At 36.1% G+C, this 27361-nt stretch overlaps 1 protein-coding gene across 7 annotated transcripts in view; it reads right to left on the bottom strand.

The window, feature by feature from the left end:
* LOC150101815 (phosphatidate cytidylyltransferase, mitochondrial) overlaps positions 1 to 27361 on the bottom strand; it is a 195858-nt gene that overhangs the window by 115671 nt on the left and 52826 nt on the right. For all 7 annotated transcript variants that reach the window (XM_090400300.1, XM_090400305.1, XM_090400304.1 and 4 more), the window contains one exon: positions 10611 to 10703. In XM_090400300.1, the coding sequence (XP_090256426.1) occupies positions 10611 to 10703 (93 nt within the window). The remainder of the gene's footprint in view (positions 1 to 10610; positions 10704 to 27361) is intronic.

Genomic DNA, 27361 nt, shown 5'->3' with positions numbered 1-27361 from the left:
TGGGCCTGGCTCCCACTGAAGAGACCTCAATAAAGGTCGAAACCGGTCTGGGTAGTGGCCCTTCCCTTAATGCATAACATTAGACATATCCGCAAGGAGATGTGTTTTGCATTATAGGAGATACTAAGATAGGAGTGTTGGTAGCTTGCTCCACCTTTGCAACGAGTTGCCCTGGTGTTGTACCACCTTAACCCAGTCCTGAAGATACTTTCAGGCGCAAACTTTGTTTGCTCACACTTGGATAAAGGATTAAACTAAATTTATTATACTCTAACCAAGTGGAAAATAAACTTTCAACATCTTTCTCTAAATCCAGAGTAATTTATTAAAAAAGGGTGGCACACCAATTGGCAATTCCTATAGGTGGAGATGACCTGCTAATGCTTCTGCCTGATATCTCGACTTGGGCCTGGCTCCCACTGAAGAGACCTCAATAAAGGTCGAAACCGGTCTGGGTAGTGGCCCTTCCCTTAATGCATAACATTAGACATATCCGCAAGGAGATGTGTTTTGCATTATAGGAGATACTAAGATAGGAGTGTTGGTAGCTTGCTCCACCTTTGCAACGAGTTGCCCTGGTGTTGTACCACCTTAACCCAGTCCTGAAGATACTTTCAGGCGCAAACTTTGTTTGCTCACACTTGGATAAAGGATTAAACTAAATTTATTATATGTCACGTGTTCTTGTTCTCATTCATACAGTCTGAGCTCGGATTGAGGTAGATTTTTTTATTTAAAGCTGACCACACTTGATGGAGAATTAAACCTTGATTTTTATTGCATTGGGTTGGGTTTTTCAGCATATTAGCAGCTTTAAATTTTCTTATGTAGCAGTTGTTTTCTATGTATGACATCGTAGTTTTTTGCCACAGTACATCGCATCTAGTGGAAGTGGTATGGAAAGCAAGACCCATTTTTTGTTCTCTTTTGTATTGTACGTCTTTTTGGTGTTCAGCCATGAATATTTCTCCAGATCGTCCAGATATTTCTCCAGACGGTTATGATTTGTATTTAGTAATTTCTCTTGTTTAAACTTTATACTATTTACCCCTGAAGATGTAAATCCTACGATTTACAAAACTTGTCGGGAACTATTATTTCAGTATGTTATATAACTGAATAATAAAAAATGTGGTGTAATCACAGAAATATGTCTTTTGAACCAATTAGCCACAGAAGTCTACGCCTGCAATTATCAATTCCATTTTAAGATTCTAGTATTTTCTCACAGATTGGAAAATTGCTGACATTATACCTCTGAAAAAGCCTGGTAATAACCCACAACTTCCCCAAAGCTACAGGCCCATCAGTCTTCTTTCCTGCCTCAGCAAAGTAACAGAAAAGGTCATCCTATCAAGACTACAATCAGCAAACAGAAAATAATTCCAAATGAGCAATTTGGGTTTCGAAAAGCTCACAACACAGTACAACAAATTCACTGACTAACAGAACATATCACCCATGGTTTTAACTGGCACCTTCACACTGCTGTTGTATTTTTAGATGTTGCCAAGGCCTTTGATAAGGTCTGGCATGAAGGCCTTATCTTCAAACTAATTGAAAACAATATCCCAATTAAACTAGTGAAACTCATATACTCATGCATTAGTGAAAGATACATGCAAGTAAAACTCAATGGAATTGTGCCATCAAGGCGCAAAATTCTGGCTGGAGTACCTCAGGGTTCTCTTCTGGCCCCAATACTTTTCACAACTTACGTAGCAGAGATTCCTCTCAATTGAAGAACAACCACTACGGCCCTTTATGCCAACGACACCACTATTCTAGCAAGGTCGCTCAGCCCTCGATTAGCAATCACCAGACTCCAAGGAAGTATCAATGAGCTAGCAAACTGATTCACCAACTGGAAAATTCAAGTGAACCTCCCTCAAAAGCTCAGTCATGCTGTTTTCTAGGAGAAAGGTCTGCATTAAAGAAACATCCTGCTCGCTGGTCATAAGATCCCATGACAATCAGACACCAAATATCTTGGGGTATTAATGGATAAGAAACTCCTTTTTAACAAGCACATCAATCTCATTGGCTCCAAATCTTCCAAAGTAATAGCACAGCTCTACCCATTTGTCAACCACAAGTGCAAATTGAACTTACATAATAAATTGCTACTTTACCGGATGGTAATACGTCCAGTCATTACCTACACCTCACTAGCATGGAGTCACACTTCAAGATCAAACATTTCAAAATTGCAGAGAATCCAAAATAAATGCCTTAGGATGATCTTAGATGCACCATGGTTCATCAGAAATTCACAGATTCACCGAGAAACCGGCACTCCATACATCTCCTCCCTTTTTCGTGATCTTGCAGAAAAATTCTTCATGAAGTCAAGTTCACATTCAAACCCACTGATCGTACAAGCTGTCAATTACAATGAAGCTGATTACTATAAACACAAAAGACCGAAGGCTATTCTTCTCTCAACTGATCACAGCTAACACAACTGCCCCCAGAGGGCGAGCTTAATTGCTCACAAATCTCTCTTTCCCAAACAACTCTCATTACAAATAAAGGGGAATATGAAAAGCACTAGTGCTTCATCCATTCTGTCAGTAACATTAATGGTACCTTAGTATCTTCTACCAAAAGACACAACTTAAAACCAGTAAACCTATACAAGAACGCACGTCCTCCCATCAAACCATTGTCTCCACAACGGATGGAAGATCGTATGCTGAAATTACAAGATCAACCTTCCAAAAAGACCCCCAAAACCAAATCAGTCACAGCAAACCAACAAACCTATCCTACTGAACATAACAAGTCACATAGGTGAAATGCTTGCTGAACGCCGCGAAACCAACTCAACTCAAGAAGCCAAGGATATCATCTTAAGGCACACACACAGTCACTCCTTGTGGAAATCCTTAATGGATAAGGCTAAAAGAAAACCAAAATCGCTATAAATTGTTTCATGGAATACTAATAGTTTATCTAACAAATTACAGGAACTGCAGGAGTTTGCAGCAGAAACCTAAGCAGACACAGCCACATAAATGAGACGCATCTTTGTCCAAGTGACAAGATCAGAATTAACAGTTATAGCACTTACTGTACAGACAGATGCTATGCCAGAGGTGGAGGCACCGCCATCTTTGTGAAAAGAAACATAAAACATACTTCAATAGCCGAACCCCAAACAGAACACATGGAAACTACAGGAATAGAAATACATATGAAAAACACAAACAGCATCAGGATATACGTAGCCTACAACCCCTCAAATAAAAAACTCTTGAATCTGACTTAGATGTGATACTGTTACACCCTGATAACTTAAGAATGTGAAATTTTCAGTTATCATGGTGTTACAGGAGAAGAAATAAAAACCCTGTATAGATAACTAAGTAAGAAAGCTTGTTCCTAAGCAGATATTGTTAAGAGCCTTTGAAAGTAACGAATACAAAATATAAAAAGGAAGAAAAACATGCTTGCATCCAAGTGAAAAATCCAAGTGAAAAATACTAGGACTTTAGTAAATGTCAAGCCAGAATAAAAATGAGCTTGTTACTATTAATTAATATATATTCATGTGCTTAGAGATTTATGCGTGTACATTGTATTTTAATTAAGAGAGTTTTAAAGGTCAAAAGTGTGTATTAGCTCAGCGAAAGGACAATTTTAATCCACATTGTCTTAGTGAGAAAATTAGAGTAACTGATTATATATGTCCTAGAAAATATAGAATTATAGCGTGATCAAACCAGTAAAAGGTTAGACAAAGGATCAACTAGTTCTAGGATTATACATGTTTGTATGTATGGAATCTGTTATGGGGTATGATCACAATTCTCATGTAGGATCTTAACCTACTACTTGTGTTTAGCTAGTGAAAATTTGTATTATATATTCTTAGTATTGAATTGAGTTTTATTTGATAAAGAATGAATTGTACCATGTTTAAGAGTTCAATAAACTTTTGTTCATTGAAAATACAGTTGTCTGAGATTGCCGCTCAATGAACCACTTGTAACAACGTACGAACCTAATCACGCAGGGGGGGGGGAATTTGTTAAGTTACGAGATAAAGGTCACGACAGCATATTAGTTTCACATTCAGACATATTTTGGTAATTGCTCCTTGTTTTTGAATTATATATCTTAAACTAAATGTCCTGAAAGGCACAGTATAAAATAAATATTTAGGGACACTAAGTGGAGAAGAAGCTTGAATATTTGTATTTGGGTGATGTCTCGTATATAAATAAGATTTGGACAAAGGACAAGTAGAGTTTCACATGTAAGGATAGTTGAAAGCCTAATAATCGTAAATTGGGACACAACAATACTAAATACAGGCAGAGCAGTGATTATAGCCGGGGATTTTAATGCCAAACATTCAGTCTGGAATAGCAGAAACTCAAATATTAACAGAAGAATACTCAACTCTTATACCACTTCACAATAGGACCCACTGAACCCATACATTACAGATCAACCGGACATCCTGATGTACTAGATATACCTATATTAAAAAACATAGCGCACAGCTATCAAATACAAGCAATCAACGACTTAAGTTCTGATCATAACCCCATCATATTACAACTGGGCACCATACAAGATTTAACGGAAAATACCACCACCACATTTATAAATTGGAAACAACTTCCCTCAGCCATCCAGGAAAACCTTGGTGCAATACTGCATATAACATCCACCGAAGATATAGAAAAAGCAGCGAAAACTCTTGAAAAACAACTACTGACAGCAATAACACAGGTAACAAATATAACCAAATGTGTACCATCAAATAAACTCCCAGAGGATATAAAACGTCTTATCCAAGAGAAAAGCAGATTAAGAAGACAATATCAGAGAACAATGGACCCAGCAGATAAACAAGCAGTTAATAGAGCAACAAACCAGGTTCGGTATGCCCTAAAGGATCACCGTAACCAACTCTGGAATAACAAAATTCATCAATTAAACACAGAGGATCAATCAATATGGAGAATGATGAGATCACTCCGTTCAAAGCATTTTACACTTCCTCCAATCCAAGGTGAATATAGTGTTGTCTACAATAACCAGGAAAAAGCTGAAGCATTTGCTGACAGTCTAGAAAAACAATGCAGCCCCAATTATATCAATATAGATATAAATTTTATAAGAAAAATCCACACCGAAGTGCATAAAATAACTCAAAACACCTCATTCCAATCCAACAACAAATCCTTGTCACCAACAGAAATATATGAGATCTTAAGAAAACTAAATAACAAAAAAGCTCCTGGTCCAGATGGAATAACAAACAAAGTGCTCAAGTTACTTCCTCACAAAGGGGTTATGCATCTGGTAGCCATCATTAATGCCATCCTTCGGCTAAATTATTTCCCAGAGCAATGGAAACTTGTTGACGTTTTCCTAATTCTCAAACCTGGAAAAAATGGTAAGATAGCAGAATGGGCTATTCTCGCACGGGTTCAAGAGGCAGCAGATATCAACCATGTCATTCAAGACGAGCAATTTGGCTTTAGGAAATATCACTCCACAACGCTACAAATTTACAGAGTTGTCGAATATATAACCCAAGGGTATGAATGGCACCAACACTCTGGCGCAGTTTTCCTGAACATCACTCAGGCATTTGATAGTTTTTAAGCTACATGAAGTTGGAGTTCCATTACCACTAGTTCTACTTATTAAATCATATCTGAATAACAGAAAATTTAAAATAAAACTCAATGGGATCAGATCCACAGAGACAGATCTGCAGATATCAACCATGTCATTCAAGACGAGCAATTCGGCTTTAGGAAATATCACTCCACAATGCTACAAATTTACAGAGTTGTCGAATATATAACCCAAGGGTATGAATGGCACCAACACTCTGGTGCAGTTTTCCTGGACATCACTCAGGCATTTGATAGTTTTTAAGCTACACAAAGTTGGAGTTCCATTACCACTAGTTCTACTTATTAAATCATATCTGAATAACAGAAAATTTAAAATAAAACTCAATGGGATCAGATCCACAGAGACAGATCTGCAGATATCAACCATGTCATTCAAGACGAGCAATTCGGCTTTAGGAAATATCACTCCACAATGCTACAAATTTACAGAGTTGTCGAATATATAACTCAAGGGTATGAATGGCACCAACACTCTGGCGCAGTTTTCCTGGACATCACTCAGGCATTTGATAGTTTTTAAGCTACACGAAGTTGGAATTCCATTACCACTAGTTCTACTTATCAAATCATATCTGAATAACAGAAAATTTAAAATAAAACTCAGTGGGATCAGATCCACAGAGAGGAGAATCATGGCTCGAATTCCTCAAGGTTCTCTGCTATCTCCCCTACTCTTCTCCATACATGGCAGATCTCCCCAAATTGTCCACATCTATCACCGCTCTATATGCCGATGATACAATCATTATAGCCAGATCCCTCCGTCCACATCTGGCCACAATCAAGCTGCAGAGAGCAGTCAATGAATTGTAGGATTGGCACACCAATGGCATATCGCAATCAACCCAAGAAAAAGCTCTGCAGTACTTTTCACCAGACGTAAAGCAGAACCGAATACAAGCATACAAATGTTTGGTAAAATCATCTCTTGGCACAATTCTACCAAAATCTCTGAGTTCATCTTGATAGACGTCTAAATTTCAAGTCACATATAGATAGTGTTGCCACTAAAGCAAGTCAGACCATAGCACAGCTATATCCACTTTTGAATAGGAACAGCTTCCTAAGCATAAACAATAAAATTCTCCTCTACAAATCAATGATCAGACCACAACTAACTTATGCTTCTCCAACCTAGGGTCATTCAGCTAAAAGCAACATCAACAGACTACAGACAATCCAGAATAAATGCCTAAGAATGGCATTTAATGCCCCATGGTTCATTAGAAACATCCAGTTACACCAAGAAACCAATCTTCCAGATATCAAGACCTACATGATAGGCATTGCAGAGAAATTCTTCACAATCACAGATAATCACCAAAATCAGTAATTCGACAGGCAGCAGATTACAAACCCTCAGATCGTTTCAAACATAAAAAACCGAAATCTTCCATTGCAAGAGAAAGCTGATACAGCCTCAATGCTCACAATGAGCGGGTAAATTACCCACAATAATCCCATCGCCCACAAACTAAAATCTAGATGAAGGGATGAAGAGTCAAGGACTCAGTCCATCAACCAATTAAGTTCAAAGTACTTTAGTATCTCTCCTGGATTTGGCTCCCACTAATGATATTTATTATAACTCATCTTTAGATTTTCTTACTTCCTGGGGAGTAGAGAGGTTCTACTCGGTGAGAGGAGCGATTCAATTCCGATCAGTAATGAGTTTAGTAGAGATTTAGAGTGATCTTGTAGATCACTCAGCTATCTTAAATTTAAATCTCATTAAAGATTGAAATTGGTATGGGTAGTGGCCCTTCCCATAATACACAGCATGTCACACACACAAAAGTTTGTTCTCTTATGTGTGGATAAAGGATGAAACCAAGAATATAATTTTTTGGCATCTTTAAGAACATCTGTAGTCTTATTTATTTTAAGTCCAACGATTTTAGCTGTTTTTTACAAGTCTTCCAATTTTGCTTGTATATCATTGGATTTTGATGATATCAAAAATGTTATCAGCATAATCTAGATCTCCTAACTGTAGCATAGGATTTCATTTAATTCCTCTTCTTGCACCTGTAGCCTTTCTTATAATCCAGTCAATGACTATTTTAAACAGTAAACCAGACATTACATAAGCATGCTTCACACCAGATCTTATCTCAAACCAATCTGATGTTTTTCTCGTGGAAAGGCTTAGACGCTGGTTATACATTCTTACTAAATAGCTTAAGGAAATTACAATGTACAATAGAATATACATTAAAATAAATTTTAATACACTTCCAATTTTTCAGCAACGTCACGTTGCCATTATCACAGGAATTTATATACAAGACACGTGCACGCAAGCACAACATACAATAAATGAGGAACGAAGCAGGAAGCTATTCTTTCTCCTAAAAGTCCTGATGGTGCCCATTAGCAGGCAATGTTGGTATTCTTAGCTGATTGGGCTGAAGGTCTTCTGGTGTAGGTTCCCAAAATTTGGGGGGCAGTCTCATGCAACCAAATTTGTTGAGGTTTGGATTGTTTCTTAGGACTGAGGCTGATTTCATGAATAGCCTTTCGTATTTGAATTTACTATGGTGTATTATCGCGGCTTTCTTCCACCGTTTCATTCTATGGCAGGTATCCAGCACATGGTCTGCAAGACCAGAGTGGCTGTATTGGTGAAAACAGATGTAGTCCCTGTGAAATTCTGATATTAGCTGTCCTGCCTGTTTGGCCAAAGTAGGACAGCTTACAACTGCAAGGGACTTGGTATACACCAGGTAAGTCTAGGGGGAAGAGGAAGTTGGTCTTTAATGGAGCGGATAAGGGATGTCAATTTTTTATAAGGTCTGTAACAATAAGTTAAGTCATATTTTTTTAGGATTTTTTTGTGATTTTTTCCGAGGTGCCTCGGATATAGGGAATGGTGATGGATTTAGAGTAATCCTTGTTGTGAAGGGGAGGGGGGGGGGGTTGTGGTTTATTGGTTTCAATATTTTTTGGATTTTTTTTTTTGGGGGGGGTAGCCTTTGGCTAAGAATGTGTTGAGAATGTGGTTTAGTTCTGTGGTTAGGGCATTGTCATTGGAACAGATAAGTTTAGCCCTGTTGTATAGTGTCTTAATGACTCCATATTGTTGCGAGTGGGGGGGGGGGGGGAAATTGTTACAACTAAACCACCACATTCTCAACACTTTCTTAGCCAATGGCTACCCCCCCCAAAAAAAAAATTCAAAAAATATTGAAACCAATAATCCACAACCCCCTCCCCTTCACAACAAGGATTACTCTAAATCCATCACCACTCCCTATATCCGAGGCACCGTGGAAAAAATTACAAAAATTCTAAAAAAAACATGACTTAACTTCTTGTTACAGACCTTATAAAAAATTGGCATCCCTTATCGGCTCCACTAAAGACCAACCTCCCCCCCCCCCCCCCAGACCTACCTGGTATATACCAAGTCCCTTGCAGTTGTAAGGGACTTGGTATACACCAGGTGGGTGTATACTGTCCTATTTTGGCCAAACAGGCAGGACAGCTAATATCAGAATTTCAGAACAGGGACTACATCCGTTTTCACCAATACAGCCACTCTGGTCTTGCAGACCATGCGCTGGATACTTGCCATAGAATACGGTGGAAGAAAGGCGTGATAATACACCATAGTAAATTCAAATACGAAAGGCTATTCATCAGCCTCAGCCCTAAGAAACAATCCAAACCTCAACAAATTTGGTTGCATGAGACTGCCCCACCAAATTTGGGAAACCTACATCAGAAGACCTTCAGCCCAATCGGCCAAGAATACCAACATTGCCCGCTAGGGGGACACCATCAGGACTTTTAGGAGAAAGAATAGCTTCCAGCTTCGTTCCTCATTTGCTGTGTGTTGTGCTTGCGTGCACGTGTCTTGTATTTAAATTCCTGTGATAACGGCAATGTGACGTTGCCGAAATATTGGAAGTGTATTAAAATTTATTTTAATGTATATTCTATTGTAAGTTGAAATTTCCTTAAGCTATTTAGTAACAATCGGATGTTTGCTCTGCTATAACACAACTTTTACTTCCATTACACATTTCTTTGATTATTCTTACATATTTGTCAGGAATTCCACAACTTTTAATAATTACTCATAATGTTTCTCTATCTATAATGTCAAATGTGCTAGCAAAATCTATAAAATTTAGGTATTATGGGCTTCTAAGTTCTATGCTTTGTTCAATGATGTTCCCTAAAGTAAAGATCTGATGCAGAGTACTCCCACCAGCGATAAAACCAACTTGTTTATGGCTTAATATCTTCTCTACTTCATTTTCACTTCTATTTATCAATATTTTACAGAAAAAGTTTGCAGGTACTGACAGTAGACTAATTCCCCTCCAATTTTGACATCTCATGATATCTCCCTTCTTAGGAATTATAATTAGCATTGTTTCTTTCCACTGCTTTGGTATCTTTTCAGTTGCAATTTTCAGCAGTAGTTTCTTTAGTTGTCTTAAGCATTTCAATTGATATATTATCACTGCCCAAAGCCTTTCTGCTTTTCATCTTCTCTGTTACATTCATAATTTCATTTCAAATTATAGGTTGGGCGAGAGGTTAACAGATCTGCTCTCCAGCCAATAGGCTGTGGGTTCAAATCCCATCGTATGCATGGTTGTTAGTGATTGTCTGTGAAAATACTAGTAGTGGCCAGTAGATGCCATTGGTGTAGATGATGCAGTTCACTGTAGTTGGTGGAGACAGAGAGCTGTAGCGCAGGTATTCTCCCTCGATGAGTCTTTGGACTCCTTGGAGGTGTCACGCAATAATAATAATAATAATTAAATCTATGCATATAGGTTTCATATAATGTAATATATTGAACTTCTAATATATCCAATATATTATATAGCATTTTATTACTTTAATAAAATAAAAAAAATAGTTTTTTTTAAAAAATAAATGATATTGCCAAAATAGCATAAGATAGAATAAATGAAACATAACACTCACAGGCTTATGAAGACGACCACTAATATACAGTGTTTCCCAATCCAGCAGATCTGCAATGAACTGTTCCTTGCTTATAACACCATACTTTATCATCTGAATAATACAGATATAATTGTTTTTAATTTCTGAAAAAACGGTTACATGATATACGAAGATAAACTGCCAATGAAATATATAACAGCTTGAAATGTAACTTTGCCTAAAACATAATTTCTGTGAATTAATTTCTTTAAAACTTTAAGAAATTATGTTCTTTTTTCATTCACTATAACAAAAGGCAGGGTACAAAATGTTTAGAAGAAAAATACACAATACTGTAAAAAAAAAAAAAAATATATATATAGCATAGAAAAGTGTAGATTGTTTAGAATTGGTGCCAAGACAACTAATGACCATAAGGCATCAATGTGTATATCAACTGCAAACTGCATGTGCTTTCAAGGCCAGTTTTTTTATTTTTTAATTATATGGTTATTATTATTATTATTATTTGACACCTCCAGGGAGTTCAAGGACTCATCGAGAGAGGACACCTGCTCTACAACTCCATCTCCACCATTCAATCACCATCTGACCGCAACTACACCAACGCCATTATTGGTATTTCCATAACTGGTCGACTACCACTGATATTTCCATAGACCATCACAAACATCCATGCCCACGGCAGGATTCAAACCCGCAGCCTTTTGCCTGAAGCACGTATCCGCTTGGCCTTTCTGTTGACCAACCAGGAAAGGCCAAGTGGATAGCATTTAATTATATGGTTAATCTTTTTTTAAAAACATGAAGTATATAATAAAGAAAACTGAAAAACCAGTCTAACTCTAAAAAGGATACTGAATGAATCTGAAGTACTGAATTCAGAAGAAATGCGAATGGGAGGAAAGAGACAAGGAACATTATTGAAAAGGATATTAAAATGAAAAGCAGGAATATGTTAGCAGAGCTAATCTCAGGTGATATGGTCACTTGAACAGAATGGGAAAGGAAAGGTTAGCATAACAAGTGTTCTTTATAAGGATGGTAGGAAAAGGAACCAGAGGAAGACCAAGATCTAGGTAGACTGATATAGCAAAGAGTGCCTTAGAACACAAAAATATACAAGGGTGGTCTGAAAAGGTCTTGGCCTAACAATAAAAAAATGAATTTATAATTTCAAAATTATTTTTATTTTTCAACATAATCTCTCTTAGGACTAATACATTTATTCCAGTGATGCTCCAGCACCATTATCCCGTCCCTGTAGTGGTTCTCAGTAAGATCGGCAAAATACCCCCATACAGCTGCAATCACCTCTTGATTCAAAGAAAAAATGCTGACCAGCAAGGAAGAGTTTTAGTTCTGGGAAGAGATAGAAGTCAGAGGAAGCCAAATCTGGAGAATAAGGTGGATGTTCCAACAATTCATAGTGCTGACCCCTTAATTTTCCCATTGCCAAAATACCTTTGTGGACAGGTGCATTGTTTTGATGAAAGATGATTTTTTTCTTCTGCAAACAAGGTCTTTTCTCACGAATTTTTTCATCTAGTCTGGTTAAAAGATCAGAATAATATTCCCCGGTTATTGTTTTACCCTTTTCAAGATAATGAATAAACAAAATGCCTTTAGCATCCCAAAACACCAATGCTATGACCTTTCTTGCTGATGGAACTGACTTTGTCTTCTTTGGCGCTGAACAACAACCAGCTTCTGTCCACTGTTTTGACTGTGGTTTGGATTCTGGTGTGTAATGGTGAATCCAAGTCTCATCCATAGTAATAAATCGATGCACAAAATCAGTTTTACTCTTGTTAAAACACTTCAAGCACTGTTCAGAGATTTTCATGCGAGTGATTTTTTGATTTGCTGTGAGCAAGCATGGCACCCATCTTGTGCAAAGCTTTTTCATTTGCAATTGCAAAATTCAAATGCAAAATATATCCTTCACATTCTTTTGAAATGCCTATAGTCTCAGTAATTTCATGCATTTCGACTTGCTAGTCATCCAATACCATATCGTGAACTTGATGAATGATTTCTGGTGTTGTTACACTTTTTGGACGTCCTTCACGTGGATCATCTTCAAGGCTCATACGACCATGTTTAAACTTGGCAGCCCATTTATTAATTGTCGAAAACAAAGGAGAAGAGTGCCCATAAACTTTTATGAACTTCGAATGAATTTCTTTTGCCGTTAAACCTTCTTTTACAAAGAATTTTATAACTGCACGATACTCAATTTTATCCATTTCAAGGGATACAGGCAACACTTTTGCTTCAGACAGCTGTATAAAACAAACTTCTTGATATCTTGCCAATAGTGTTGCCATTTATGGTCGAGGCCGAGAACTTTTCAGACCACCCTCGTAAGATCTGATATTAGAATCTTGAGAAGGATAAGAGATTAATTTGGAAGAAAATTGTTAATATGAAGTTAACAATTATGTAACTTTTCATGTAGTACTATCATAATATTTTGTATGCCCCATCCCTGAGGGCTATATGTCATGAATTTGATGATGAGGAGGAGGAATAAAACAACAGTTAAGAAATAATAATAATAAACCTACCCACAGTTCTAATGTATTATAGATTTATATTAAAAACCCTTCCTGGGTGGGAGTCACAAAAAAAATTCCAGTATAACAAAAACTTATGACAGCTAAGTATCAGTGAGCCTAAAATGTATACTATTCTAGAAGACATCCCTACAAAACATAACAGAGAAACAAAATCTACCAATAAAATTTTGGTTCTCTGAGCAAATTTCAATTTTGCCATCTAACGTAAACATGAATTATATTTACGCCAGCATTATTATTATTATTATTATTATTATTATTATTATTATTATTATTATTTTGACACCTCCATGGTTAGTATATCTGCTCTCCAGCCAAAAGAATGTGGGTTCAAATCCTGCAATGGCATGGATGTTCTTGATTGTCTGTGAAAATACTAGTAGTGGTGGTAAGCAGTAGATGGGGCTGGTGTAGATAATGGTAATTGCAGTTCACTGTAGTTGGTGAATTGAATGGTGGAGACTGAAAGTTGTGGAGTACCCTCCTTCGATGAGTCTTTGGACTCTTTGGCAGTGTAACGATAATAATAATATATATTACATTCAAATTAATTATTATTATGATTCAAGTTTCCATGGAGTCACAAGACTCATCGCAAAATTAAAAGTGAACTTTTTTATTGTTATTTTTTAATTTCATTTTCAAGCTTTTGAGAGAGTAAAATCAAAATGTAATGGTAAGAAACACTAAAAATTACTTGAGGGATGTGCTCCTGACTGCCTGCTATACTATGGAACAACAGAACCAGATGCTTTAATGAAGCATGGATATTTAGAATCAAGAGATGAAATTATCTGAACTAAAATAAAATGTTCCTCTCAGAACAGCTCAAAAGGAACTTCATTTTTCATAATCACACAAATTAATAATCCTGGAGAGAAATTTTTTTGTTATTGTGAATTTTTTATCTATCCAGATTGGAACAATTTACTTGTTACTTTGAAGATATATTTCTGGGCGAGAGAGCAAAACTTTCTCTCTATGAAAATAATGCTCCATCAGTAAAACACACACACACACACACACATTATTATTATTATTGCACGTGCACCTCCATGAAGTCTGAAGATTCATCAAGGGAGACTGAAAAAAAATTAAGTGACACAAAACACAAATTGTCTTGCCAGCACACCACAAGTGGTCACCCTCCCTCCCAAATGGGCTCAGGTTTGCTTAACTTCAGTGATCAGACAAGAAAGAACAAGTGTTTTCAAGCAAATTTGGTCACTTATGTATAATATCATTTCTTTATACATTATTACTACTAACAAGGAAAAAGAATTGGAAGTTTATTTTGCACTTGGTTAGACTATAATAAATTTAGTTTAATCCTTTATCCAAGTGTGAGCAAACAAAGTTTGCGTCTGAAAATATCTTCAGGACTGGGGTAAAGTAGTACAACACTGGGCAACTTGCAGCAAAGGTGGACCAAGCTCTCATCACTGCTTGTCTCAGTGATGAGAGCTTATTATTGAATTACTCTGGATTTAGAGGAAAGATGTTGGAAGTTTATTTTGCACTTGGTTAGACTATAATAAATTTAGTTTAATCCTTTATCCAAGTGTAAGGAAACAAAGTTTGCACTTGAAAATATCTTCAGAACTGAGGTAAGGTGGTACAATACTAGGCAACTCGCAGCAAAGGTGGACCAAGCTCTCATCATTGCTTGTCTCAGTATCTCCCATAATGCTTCTGCCTTAGTATCTCCACGTTTGGGTCTGCCTCCCACTGATGAGACCTCAATAAAGGTCGAAATCAGTCTGGGTAGTGGCCCTTACCTTAATGCATAGCATTATACATGTCCACAAGGAGATGTGCTTTGCATTATGGGAGATACTGAGACAAGCAGTGATGAGAGCTTGGTCCACCTTTGCTGAGAGTTGCACCACCTTACCTCAGTCCTGAAGATATTTTCAGGTGCAAACTTTATTTGCTTACACTTGGATAAAGAATTAAACTAAATTTATTAAGGAAAAAGAATATTACTGAAATACAAATAAAATAAATTTTATTTATACAGAAGATATAAGCAGTGTGTGCATGTGTGCACAGGCGCATGTGCATTTGTCATGGATTTTTAAAAAATAAATAAATCTATTTACTAAAATAAAGAGCCAAAAGGCTTCAGTTTGGTGATGCAAAATTATATAAGTAAAGTGGATATTAAATCCAGCATTGTTTCAAAGAGGAATGTAGAAACTAAGTTTCATAGAAAAGTTGACCAAAGAACTTAGGGGAATGCACTCACTGGCATTCATGGGTTACCTTAGTGCAGACTACTTAGAAGACATAAATGCTGCACAAGCATCTATATATTCACCTTTTACTGGTCCGTTTTGATAAGGTTTCATTGGCCTGACAACTGTTTCGAACTGGTTGGTTCTCCTCAGAAACCATTCACTGTTTAAGTAAAGCACCTTCCTAAAAATTAGGCAATCTCCCAGACCACTCCCTGCATCCAACTATTCCCCTAAAATCGTCCAACCCAGCATTGGTTCCACTCAGTGACAGGCTCACCCTACCACTGAGCAGAACTGCTCATATTCCAGGGAAAAGCACCCCCCGACACGACCTCAATAGACCCCTGTCAGAAAATGCTAATCCCCCCAGAAACTCAAATTGCTCTCTCAAGACAAAACCCCCAAAATCTTAAGTCCCCCTCAGCAGGAGCCAGATCCAGAAGAAACCTTAAGAGAGCAAAAACTCTCTTTCAATACTAAGGAACTTGAAATGTCAGAGAGGTGTATTTTTCATAAGTGAACTCTCGGTTGGTGCGTTTCAAGTTCCTTAGTATTGAAAGAGAGTTTTTTGCTCTCTTAAGGTTTTTGCCTGGTCTCTGATGAGAACCAACCAATTCAAAACAGCTGTCAGCCCAGTGAAACCTTAAAATGGACCAAATTAGAATATATGGATGCCTGGACAGTGTGCATATTTTCTAAAGTGATCCGCACTAGGGCGACTCATAAATGCCGGCAGGCATATTCCAGTAAGCTCTCTGGTCAACTTATTTTATGAAAATTTCAAAGCTTCTACATTCGGCTTTGAAATAATGCTGAATCTAATATACACTTGATTTTTATAATTTTTGCATCACTCAACTGAAGCCTTTTGGCTCTTTAATTTAGTAAATGCCAAGAAATTATATTCTTGTTTTAATCCTTTATCCAAGTGTAAGCAAACAAAGTTGAAGCTTGAAGATCTGAACAACTGAAGATCCCTACTCAATCCTCATGATATATAATTTAAACATATATGCATAAACAGAATTATATTCTTAAAACACTAAGATAGCTCAGGTTATTTCTACCTGTTGCAAAATTAATGTTTTTAGGTCTTGTAAAGCTCGTCAGATTTATTTAAAGGCTAGTAGGTACCCTTTAAATTATCAGCTATACGAACCTAAAAAATATCTAGCCCTCTTAAATAGAGAAATTGTTTATATCAAGAGTGCCTTAGAATCTGTATTAGTGGCTGAAACTTTTAACGCTATTTTGCACATATCATCAACTTTCATATCTAAATGTTTTTAATGCTTCTTGTGATAAGTTAAAGCATAAGTTTGATTCATTCATAAGCCACTCTAGAACCAGTACTCATAATGTTTTTAATATGGATAGACTGGTGTTCAATATTTACAGCCATCCACTAACAGAGAATGAACTTTTTGTTTTATAAAAAAGGACATGATTTCACAATCACTCCCAATAAAGTACCCCTTATGGACTTTTTTCATAGTATGGATATTTTGAGATAAGGATCAAAGATCCTTATCTCAAAAAACAGCTAACAGGACTCGTTTTGAATGTGCAAAAATTATTTTTAGTGCCAAGCCACTGTGTCCTAATCTCTCTTTCTCTGAATTTAAAGGACTGAAGTCATTGAAGAATAATAATAATTTAATTATTATAAAGACTGACAAAAGAAAGGCTGTTGTTGTTCAAGGCAGAAAAGAGTATGAGCGATCTCTATTACTTCGAGACTATTCAACTTACAGGCCTAAATTCTTATCTAATTCACTTACTTTTTCAACCAAAAGAACTGCTACTTATATAAAAACACTTTGGATTTTAAAAATAAAATTTCAGATCCTCATTTGGACACTTCGGATATTATGATTAGTTTTGATGTTGTTTCCTTATTTACTAATGTTCCTTTATCTGGCAGCATTGAATTACTACAACAAGAATTTCCTTCAGATACTGTTCAACTATTTGAATTTGTGATACGTTCTGATCATTTTTTTTTAAAAAAAACAAGTTATGTAAACGAATTGAAGGATACAGCAATGGGCAATCCTATTTCTCCTGCTATTGCCAACTTCTTCATGGAACACTGAACAACATATTTTTTACAACATTTCATCTAGACCTACTTGCTGGTACAGATATGTGGATGATATTCTTGTTATCTGGAATGGCTCATCCTCTGAGTTACAACAATTTCTTTCTAAATTAAATGTTCATCCCAGGATCCAGTTCACCCTAGAAGAAGAATAAGTAAATAATCAGTTAGCCTTTTTAGATCTTTTAATTCTTCATCAATCAGACAGTAGCCTACATTTCTCAGTTTTTTGGAAGAAAACTCATACAGGCCATTATATCCATGCTGAATCTCATCATCATCATCATCATCCCAGTCAAAAGGCTGAAACTATTAAAACATTAGTTCATTGGGCACACTCCTTTTGTTCTTCAGATGAACTGCTACAGAAAGAATTACAACATATTAATTCTACCCTTTTATCTAATGTTTTTAAGAATTCTTTCATCAAAAGAGCTTTTAATAGTTATGGTATCTCTACCACTTCAAATACAGAAGAAATAACTCATATTCCTATCCCTTATGTGCAAAGCATTATTGAACACATAGCGAAAGTTAAAAACCGCTGAATATTTTTGTTGCCTTTTGCCCCATCAGAAAAATCTCCACCTTTCTTGCTTCTCCTAAGGACAAGCTTCCACATCTGATTATTCAGGCATCTACCAGATTCCTTGCTCTTGTGGGTTATCTTATTTTGGGCAAACAGAAAGATCTGCTTTTATTTGGCTAGAAAAACACAAGTCTTCTATTCAATTCCTTCAGTGTGAACAGTTTGAAGTTGTGCTATCAACACTAGACATAGAGTTCATGAGAAGAATAAGACAAGAGTTCTTCATAAAAGTCAGTTCCTCGTGGAATGGCTTTATAAAGAATCATGTGAAATGTTATTTCACTCTCCTAACTTAAACAGATCTGATGGTCTACGTCTATCCCCTTTGTGGGAGAGGGAGATAGTACTTTTTAAATCAGCTAATCTTTCTTAACTTTATTTTGTCTAAATATGTATATGCCTATGATACTTAGGTGAAAATTCTACACTAATAAAATACATTACACAAGTTTTTATCCGGTCTTATAATTATTTAAATATGCCTACTAACGGTATTTCGTTATCGAAACAAATATATCATTTACAAACAAGTTAAATAGCAGGAACCCAAGAACAGAACCCTGGGATATGCCACTGGTTACCCTCCTTTTTTGAGACACTGTTCCATCATTCACAACCTGCTGGTACTGTTCAGAGAGCCAATCTCTGATCCATCTTATCATGTGGTAATCTATCAAACACTTTTGCAAAGTCCGAGAATATGACTGCATATGATTCTCCCTTAATTTAACACACTTATTACCTTATCATACAATGCAAGTAAATTGCTAAAACAGCACCTACTCTTTACAAATCCATGCTGCCCATCATAAAGAATGCTATGACGAACAACTCAATCCTGTATTCTATTCCTAACCAATCTCTCCAGCACCTTGACCACAATTGCAGTTATACAAACTGGTCTTCAATTTGGAAACTTCTGTCCTACAGCCATGCTTCTGGAGTGGTAATATTTTGTCTTCTTTCTGCTCCTTAGGAACCCTACCCTCTGCAAGACTTTCATTAAATAACCAGGTCAAGGGCATAGCTAACTGTAGTTCACCTTACTTAACAACACATGGTAATATGTCATCCATTCCCACAGCCTTATTAACATCTAACCCAACCAACACACGATACACCTCTGATTCTTTCACTTCCAATTCTCTTAATACTTGCCTCCTTTCTATATACTGCACTGCATCATTTACATCAGTAAGTGCTTTCAATAATTCCACTATATCTTTTGCAACTGTTATTCTGCTGCCATAACAATCCATCAGTGTCAACCTGACATAGTTATTCTTTCTCTTGCTTGCCATATAGTGGAAAAATTCCCTTGAGTTAATCTTGGCCTGACCAGCCAATCTCCTCCCATAATGCATCTTTTCTTTCTTTACCATGCTTGTCACCTTTCTAGTTTGCACTTTATACTCTTCATGGATCCGATTACCATCATCTTGTACCTCCTCCATAACATTTTCTTTTTCAGCACCACTTGCTTGATTTCACTGTTCATCCATTTCACTCCTACTCTATTTACTTGCTTAACCCTTGGTTAAGATACTGCCTTGTGAGTTTCCATGCATTGTTCATCTATCCAACGTACTGATGATACTGAAACAATTACAATAAAGTTTTGATAGAAGTTTCTGTTGTAAGCTTGAGTGAAGGAACACACATTATGTGCTTTATTAATTAATAACTTTATAGTACCTTTTTGAGAGTTGTGATGATCATTGGCCTTTACCCATGCATTCAATTGACCATGAAAATGTAACCAGCACAAGATGCATATTTAAAAAAATAAAAATTCTCTAAACTGTGAATCACAGTCAGCAGCCATCATTGGATACAAATTTTATAACTGCTTTCACACTTCACAAATTTCACAAAAGCATTCATGAGAGAATAAAGAAATATAAATGTGAGGATTTAAAGAGTGTTTCAGGTCGTGAGAGTGATATTGTTGTTGATAGTGAGAATGTAGAAAATAGTGATATCCGAGGCATGAATAGTGATATTTGCGAGGTAGTACCAGATAGCCGTGAGAGGTAACGTTGAAAGTGAAAATTAAGGTAAACATACAGAACGAATGAATGAATTAACAGATAATAAAAATGATGAGACAGATGCAATGAGTGAGATCACACGGTTATGCGGAGCGATACATAGGTCAAATCGGCAACTGTAGCGATGGCAAAAATGTTTACCGAACGTACCAACTAATAAATGGCAAAAGTACGATAAGAAAAATAAGAGTATGATAGTGAGTGTAAACAAAATGAAAGAGCGAGTGTTGTACAGAGATTCTTTAGTAAGAGGTGTGATAGATGAGAGTTTAACAAAATCGTACCAACCTGGTGCGAATGTTAAGGATGTAAGCGAGTCAATTAGAATGCAAAAACAGAGGGTGAAAGAATTGATAGTAGTAGCAGGAACGAATGATTTGAAAGGAAACAAAATGGCTATGAGAGAGTATTTGAAGGAATTACTTGAGGTAGCAAAAGAGAAGAGTGAGAGAGTTAGAATGGTGAGTCTGTTGCCGTGGTATGACAGTGAACAGTATAGAAGGGGGACCAAAATTGCTAATGACTTTATGCACGGATTATGCAGGAGGAGTGGTGTGGAATTTGTGGATGTGTGGAGTGAGTTTGATGGGTGAAAGGATTTATATAAGATGGATGGTTTACATTTGAATGGATTTGGTGTACGGAGACTTGAAAAGGTGTTGTTGAATGAAGTGGATGTGCAGAATCAAGGAAACTAGAGTTATTAAGAGGGGGGAGTAGGATATGCACACTTTAGGGAGACAGTCGAGTGTATGAATATGTGTAATATGCCTGAGCAAGTACGAAGGACAACAAATCAGAATCGGATAGTATAAGGCATCGAAATAGGGATGAGACAAATGGGCTTCTGCAATTCATGTATACTAATGCCAGAAGTATTAGGAACAAGAAGGAAGAATTTTTGGCCTTGGTTGACACTTCCAGGCCACAGGTTATTGGCATTAGTGAAACATGGCTGACAGAAGATGATATAGCTAGTGGGATTGAATGTGAGGGGTATGGTGTGTTCAGGATTGACAGGGAGAATAAAATGGGGGAGGAGTGTTATTGATGAATAGGTGATGAGCTACAGCCAAAGAGAATAGAAGTGGAACTGCAGGATAAAGAAAAGAGCATATTTGAGGCTATTTGGTGTGAGATTGAGGCTAGCAGAACAAAATATACAGTTGGGCACTGCTATAGACCAGGTGATGGAATAGATGGCAGAGATAGTATGCATAAGCAAATAGAAGAAATGAGTGGAAGGAGGGTAATTATTATAGGAGATTTCAACTATGGTAACAGTGATTGGAAGGAGGAGAGGACATATGGGAGGAAGGAATTGGATTTTATGCAGTTATTAAGGGATAACTATCTGCGACAGCATGTAATGGAAAATACTAGGGGTCAGAGAGTGCTTGACCTAGTAATTGCATCTGAGAATTTTGCTGTAACAAATATGACCACGTTGCCACCAATCGGTGAGAGTGATCATAGGGTCTTGACTTGGGAGGTGGCTAAAGGTGTGGAATTTACAATTAAGACAGGGTGCATGTGGAATTATCAGGCTGGTAAGTATGACAAGCTTAGGAGTTTGATTGGTTCAGTCCATGGCATGTAAAGCTGCAAGGGCTGGATGTTGATAGCGCATGGAAGGCAGTTTGCATGAGCCAATGGCTTACTGTATACCTAGAGTATGAATAATAAATCAAGTAGGGGTTAAATGGATGAATAACACCATTAAGCTTGAGTTCCAAAAAAAAAACAACTGTGGAGGGAATTTAAGGAGAAAGGTGACCGGCAGGCAAATGAACAGCATAAAGCACAGGCCAGAAGGGTAACGAGTGTGGTAAGAAAAGCAAAAGCGGATTATGAAAGAACATTAGCCATGCTGTCTAAAGGTAGGGAATCCCAAACAGTTTTTTCGATATGTTGCAAGTAAAAGAAAAAATGTATACAGCAGAATGATTTTAAAGAATGCCAATGGTAGGGAGGTAACCGAATCAGTTGATATAGTTGAATTACTGAGCGAGCACTTTGCAAGAGTATATCATCCAGGTGGTGACATTGCAGGAATGAATGAACCATAGCTTATATGGGAATTGTGGTGAATAGTTTATTACAAAACCTCAATGTCAATACATCTGTGGGTTTGGATAGTATACCAGCTCGTGTCGTACGTGAAGTAGCTAAAGAATTGTCAGTGCCCTTGACCATTTTGTTTAATTTGAGTCTCGGGTCTGGGTTAGTCCCGAAGGGGGTGGAAAGAGGGGAAAATAGTTCCACTGCATAAAGGAGATTCCAAGACTGTTGTTGTAAATTACCGACCAATCAGCATATCAGGAATTGTTGTCAAGGTCTTGGAGAAAATAGTCAAGAGAAAAATACAGGATTGGATAGATGAAAATGGGATACTGTATGGGGCACAGCAAGGTATTGTGAAGGGTAGATCATGCCTCAGTAACTTGCTCATGTTTTATAACACAGTGACGGCTGAACTAGACAGGTAATGGGTTTACAGTGATTCTACTAGACCTTGCTAAGGCCTTTGACAGGATACCACATGGAATTCTAATCAGTAAACTGCAGCATATGGGGATGGATATATTGTTGGTGAGATGGATAGGAGGGTGGTTGATGGAGAGATATATCAGAAAGTGGTATATACAGGAGTGGAGTCCAAAAGACGGCCTGTGACTAGTGGTGTGCCACAGGGTTCTGTTCTTGGACCACTACTTTTCGATTTGTTCATCAACGATATAGGAAAGGATCTGAGAGGAAGTGTTCATTTGTTTGCTGATGATGCAAAGTTGGGTAGCGCAATAGTGAATGCACAGGATGACAAAATTTTGCAAGATGATTTGGATAGTTTGGAGGATTGGGCAAAGGAGAATGGATGTCAATTCAATGTGGCAAAGTATAAGGTTATGCATTTTGGGGTGAAAAGATTAGCAGCAGTATATCACACTGGTGGAACTGTACTCCAGGAGATTGACAAGGCCAGGAATTTGGAAGTGTTGGTGGATAGGGAGTTGAAGTTTAGGGGACACATTGCAAGAGTGGCTAAATCAGCTCATCAAATCACTTGGTTGAAGAAACAAACAGGTTATTGTTCCTCTGAATTGAGCCTTGATAAGACCCCATCTAGACTACTGTGCCCAGATTTGGGTGCCAGGGTTTCTTCTTGATGGGGAGGAGGTGGAGAGGATCAAGAGACGAGTGACCAAGATGATAGCAGGTCTATGGAATGAACCTTATGAGAACAGGTTGAAGATTTGTGGGTTGCAGAAATTGGTTGATAGGCGGAAAAGGGGTGATATGATTGAGACATTCAAATTACTGAAGGGTTTCCTATAAGATTAATTCAGAAGATATTTTTGAGAATAGGACTGGTGGTGGGAGGACTAGGGGCCATACATGGAAGCTGGGCAAGAGTGTGGTTAGCAAGGGTGTTAGAGCAAGGTTTTTTACTTGGAGAGTGGTGAATGAGTGGAAGAAGCTGCCAGTCTGTTGTGGGTGCCATGATTGTGAATGAGTTCAAGGCGAGATATGATAGATACTGTGTGAATGTCGAATAGTTGTTCTTGACATGATGTTAGGGCCTCCCTTGATGAGTCTAAGGACTCCTTGGAGTTGCCAGTAATAATAATAATAATAACATTTGTTTTCTAATAAAGAATATTCATCACTATATTTTTCATTAAATTTTGCAAGTATGCTTTCACTGCTCAAAATTTAGTTTTTTTGAGTCATGAAAATTTAATTTAGAACAGAAATAGGATCCAGTAATTCAAAATTTTCCACTATTAATAAAAATGCACAGATAATCAATAATTAAATAATATCAGCACAAATAATTAAAATATCAGCTACTGAAGTCTACTAATATTGAATTAAAAGTCTAATAATGCACCTGTAAAAATAATCATATTAAAAAATTCTGAATATTTTTACGTATTAATTATGCTTGTTAGTTTTTGTTTTCATACACGCAGTGTCTGCACTTTTGATGTGCTTGTTATGAAAATGTTATATTAGAAGTAACATGTAAAGAAGTAAAAATATTGAAGTACTTACTAAACTGATTATTTGTGTTACTTAAAAAAAAGTTTGTTGTATTTTAAAATGTTGAATTTTGTGTTTGTGAAAGACTTTCTCTAGCGCTGATGGATACAGCGAGTCAGCCATTTTATTGCAGTGCGTAGTTTCTGACATTTGTGAAGTGCGCATGCTCCCGGAGAGAACTTGATGTGTGATTGACAGCTGACAAGGAAAGCGTTGCGTATCCAAGTTACAGTTGTAAACAAGAGAGCGTTCGAAAAGTTTTTAGAACACTGGCCGAGGAATATTCAAGTTGGAAGGAACTTGATTTTTTGTGTGCGGCAGCCAAAAGAATTTTCTTAATGTATTCCGAAAAGGGAATAGTGAAAATAATAGGTTTCAAGCAGGAATAAGTAAAGAATAAAAAGGAAATCTTGAAACTATAAGTTTTTATAAACTGGCCGAGATATATTCAAGTTGGGAGGAACTTGATTTTTTGTGTGCAGCAGTCAAAAGAATTTTCATAATGTATTCCGAAAAGGGAATAGTGGAAATATTAGGTTTCAAGGAGAAATAAGTAATGAATAAAAGGAAATCTTGAAACTGTAAGTTTTTATGGTGAAATAAGTTAAGACTGTCAATTTAGTATTGTGAATGAAAGGAGAACTTGTTGCTTACATTCTAAAGTGAATGTTTTTCTTAGAGAAAATATTGATAAGGAAGTTTTATAAGTATTAAGAATGCCTGAAAGTGAAAGTTTAGAAAATATATTCATTAAGAAGATTTTTAGGTATTAAAGGTGCCTGATCTGATGAGTATTACTACTAAAAGGAAAACAGGATATAGTCAAGAAGACTTTATGTATGTTATATTGATTGATGAAAGGATCCTGATAATGAAGTACAGAGCCTTGTAACTTCTGGAAAAGAGCCTTAACAGAAAGAGAAAAAGACTATGAACATTTTTTTGTGATTGTGAAAGAAAAAGTGTTTAGTCTTAAGAGTAAGTTTATATTTTTAAATAAGGCCTTGGATCCATATAATCTGTAGTTATAGTTATGTATTATTACTAGAAGTGTATATATATTGATTTAGTTTTATTAAATGTGTTTATTTTGTACTTGGTATTGAGTCAATGATTAGTTGGATTCTGAAAGAGTGAGTTAAAGTCATTGCACCAATTGGAGTGAACTCTTTGTGCAAATATAATAACATATAGGGACACTCGGAGTCAAAAAATAAAAATAATTGTTAGTAAAAGATATTTATATAATATTTCATCTCATAAGTATATAGTATATATAAAAATACATATATAAATAACAATGGTGCAGCCTACAGGATAATTGATTATGATAACTAACAATGGCGCAGTCGACAGGATAATTGATTATGATAAATAACAATGGCACAGTCGACGACAGGATTGGTTATGACTAAACTATTTTAGAATCCAAAAGGCAAATCTTGACTCAAATAAAAAAAATGGCTACAGAAAATAATAATATTAGTAGTAAAGTTCCTTCAGTTAATGATGAAGAATTTTTTAGGTTAATAAATCCAACCTTAGTAATATCGTCTTTTTCAGGTGATAGTAGTGAGAGCATAGAAACATTTTTTAGGTATGCAGAAAAAATTAAAGATTTAGGGAATTGGTCAGATTTTCACTTGTTAATTATACTTCGTAATAAATTGTTGGGAAAAGCCAAAACATTCTTAAATACATCTCCTTTACTACGAGATACTGACAATTATGCAACCTTTAAAAGTTTGCTAATATCAGCATTTTCAAATGTAAGAGAATTAGGGCCAAACATTTGGAAGATTCAACAGTGTATCCAAGGTAATAAGGAATCTGTTTCTGAATATTATCATAGATTGTGGACCATTGCTCATGGATTCAATATTTCATCTGAAGAGAAATCCTCTTTAGAATGGTTGCTCTTTAATTAATTTAGGCTTGGCCTCAAGGATAATTTAAAAGAAACAGCATATAAGAAAAAAGTTAGAAATCTTGAACAATGTTTTGAGCTTGTTAAAGAAAAGGAAGAAAGATTTAGAGATATTTTTCATCCCTCAAGCAATAAGCAAGTAAATTCTTTTCAGTATAATCAATCTCATTCTCCTAGCATTGTGGGTACTGATAAAATGAGAGAAGAAAAGCTTCAAAAAAGTAAAGTTGCAAATAAAAGGAAAAAGTCTAAGGAAACTTCTGTGAATTTTACTAAAGATATTCCAGAATCTGATTCCAGGGTAAAATTACATGATTTGGAAAAATATGAGGAACTAAAAACATTTATGAGTGAAGAGATAGAAAGACAACAGAGACCCATAATACAAGGACAAGAACTTCTGTTTAAGATGATGTCGGATTTATCAATGTCAAAAAATCTTACAGATAATCAATCTTTTTCTTGTAAATCTGATGACATTAATAGGAATAAAGCATCTCATAGAAGATACATTCCAAAATGTTTTAGATGTAATAAACAGGGTCATTTTGCTAAAGATTGTTATGTTAGAGATAGATCTTGTTTTCAAAATAAGAAATCAGAGAATAAAAGTAAATCTGGAATTAGTTATTATTCCAATATTATACTGGCAAGGACAGAAATGTCAAACTATTCACTAAACATGGATAAAGCCAAAGACAGCTCTAACCATAAAAGAAAGTTTGATGTAGCATTAGCTCCTTATGCTAATGAAAGTAATCCTTTAACAGTATTACAAGGATTTATTGAAGATGTACCTTGTGAAATCTTACTTGACACAGGTGCACACATTTCACTCATTTCTTATAGCTTATTTAACAAAATTAAATCTCTAATTCCAAATGATATTTTAGTTTTAAGTAATCCAATTAAGTTAAAAGGAATATTTGAATCTGAAATTTCAGCTTATAAGCAAATCAATGTCTTTATTTCAATTCCTTGTTTTCCATTGAAAGTTTCTCATCCATTAATTGTTCTTCCAGAATCTTCAAATCCAAATGTACAAATAATATTTGGAATTGATTTTCTGAAACGTCATGGGTTTGTGTGTAATTTTGTTGATAATACAGTATCATTGTGTGGAATAGAATGTTGTTTGGACAGAAAATCAGGTGACAGTGGAAAATTAGAGCAGTCTCCTGAAGTTTTTCTGGATACTAATGATAATGATCAAGTATTTAATATTGAGACTCTAA

The sequence above is a fragment of the Typopeltis vanoorti genome, chromosome 11 (assembly GCF_054136105.1).
Source record: "Typopeltis vanoorti isolate ZY-2024b chromosome 11, IOZ_Tvanoo_1.0, whole genome shotgun sequence".
Lineage (NCBI taxonomy): Eukaryota > Metazoa > Arthropoda > Arachnida > Uropygi > Thelyphonidae > Typopeltis > Typopeltis vanoorti.
Note: the sequence above shows the minus strand (reverse complement) of the source record. Positions and strands in the feature narration are given on the sequence as shown.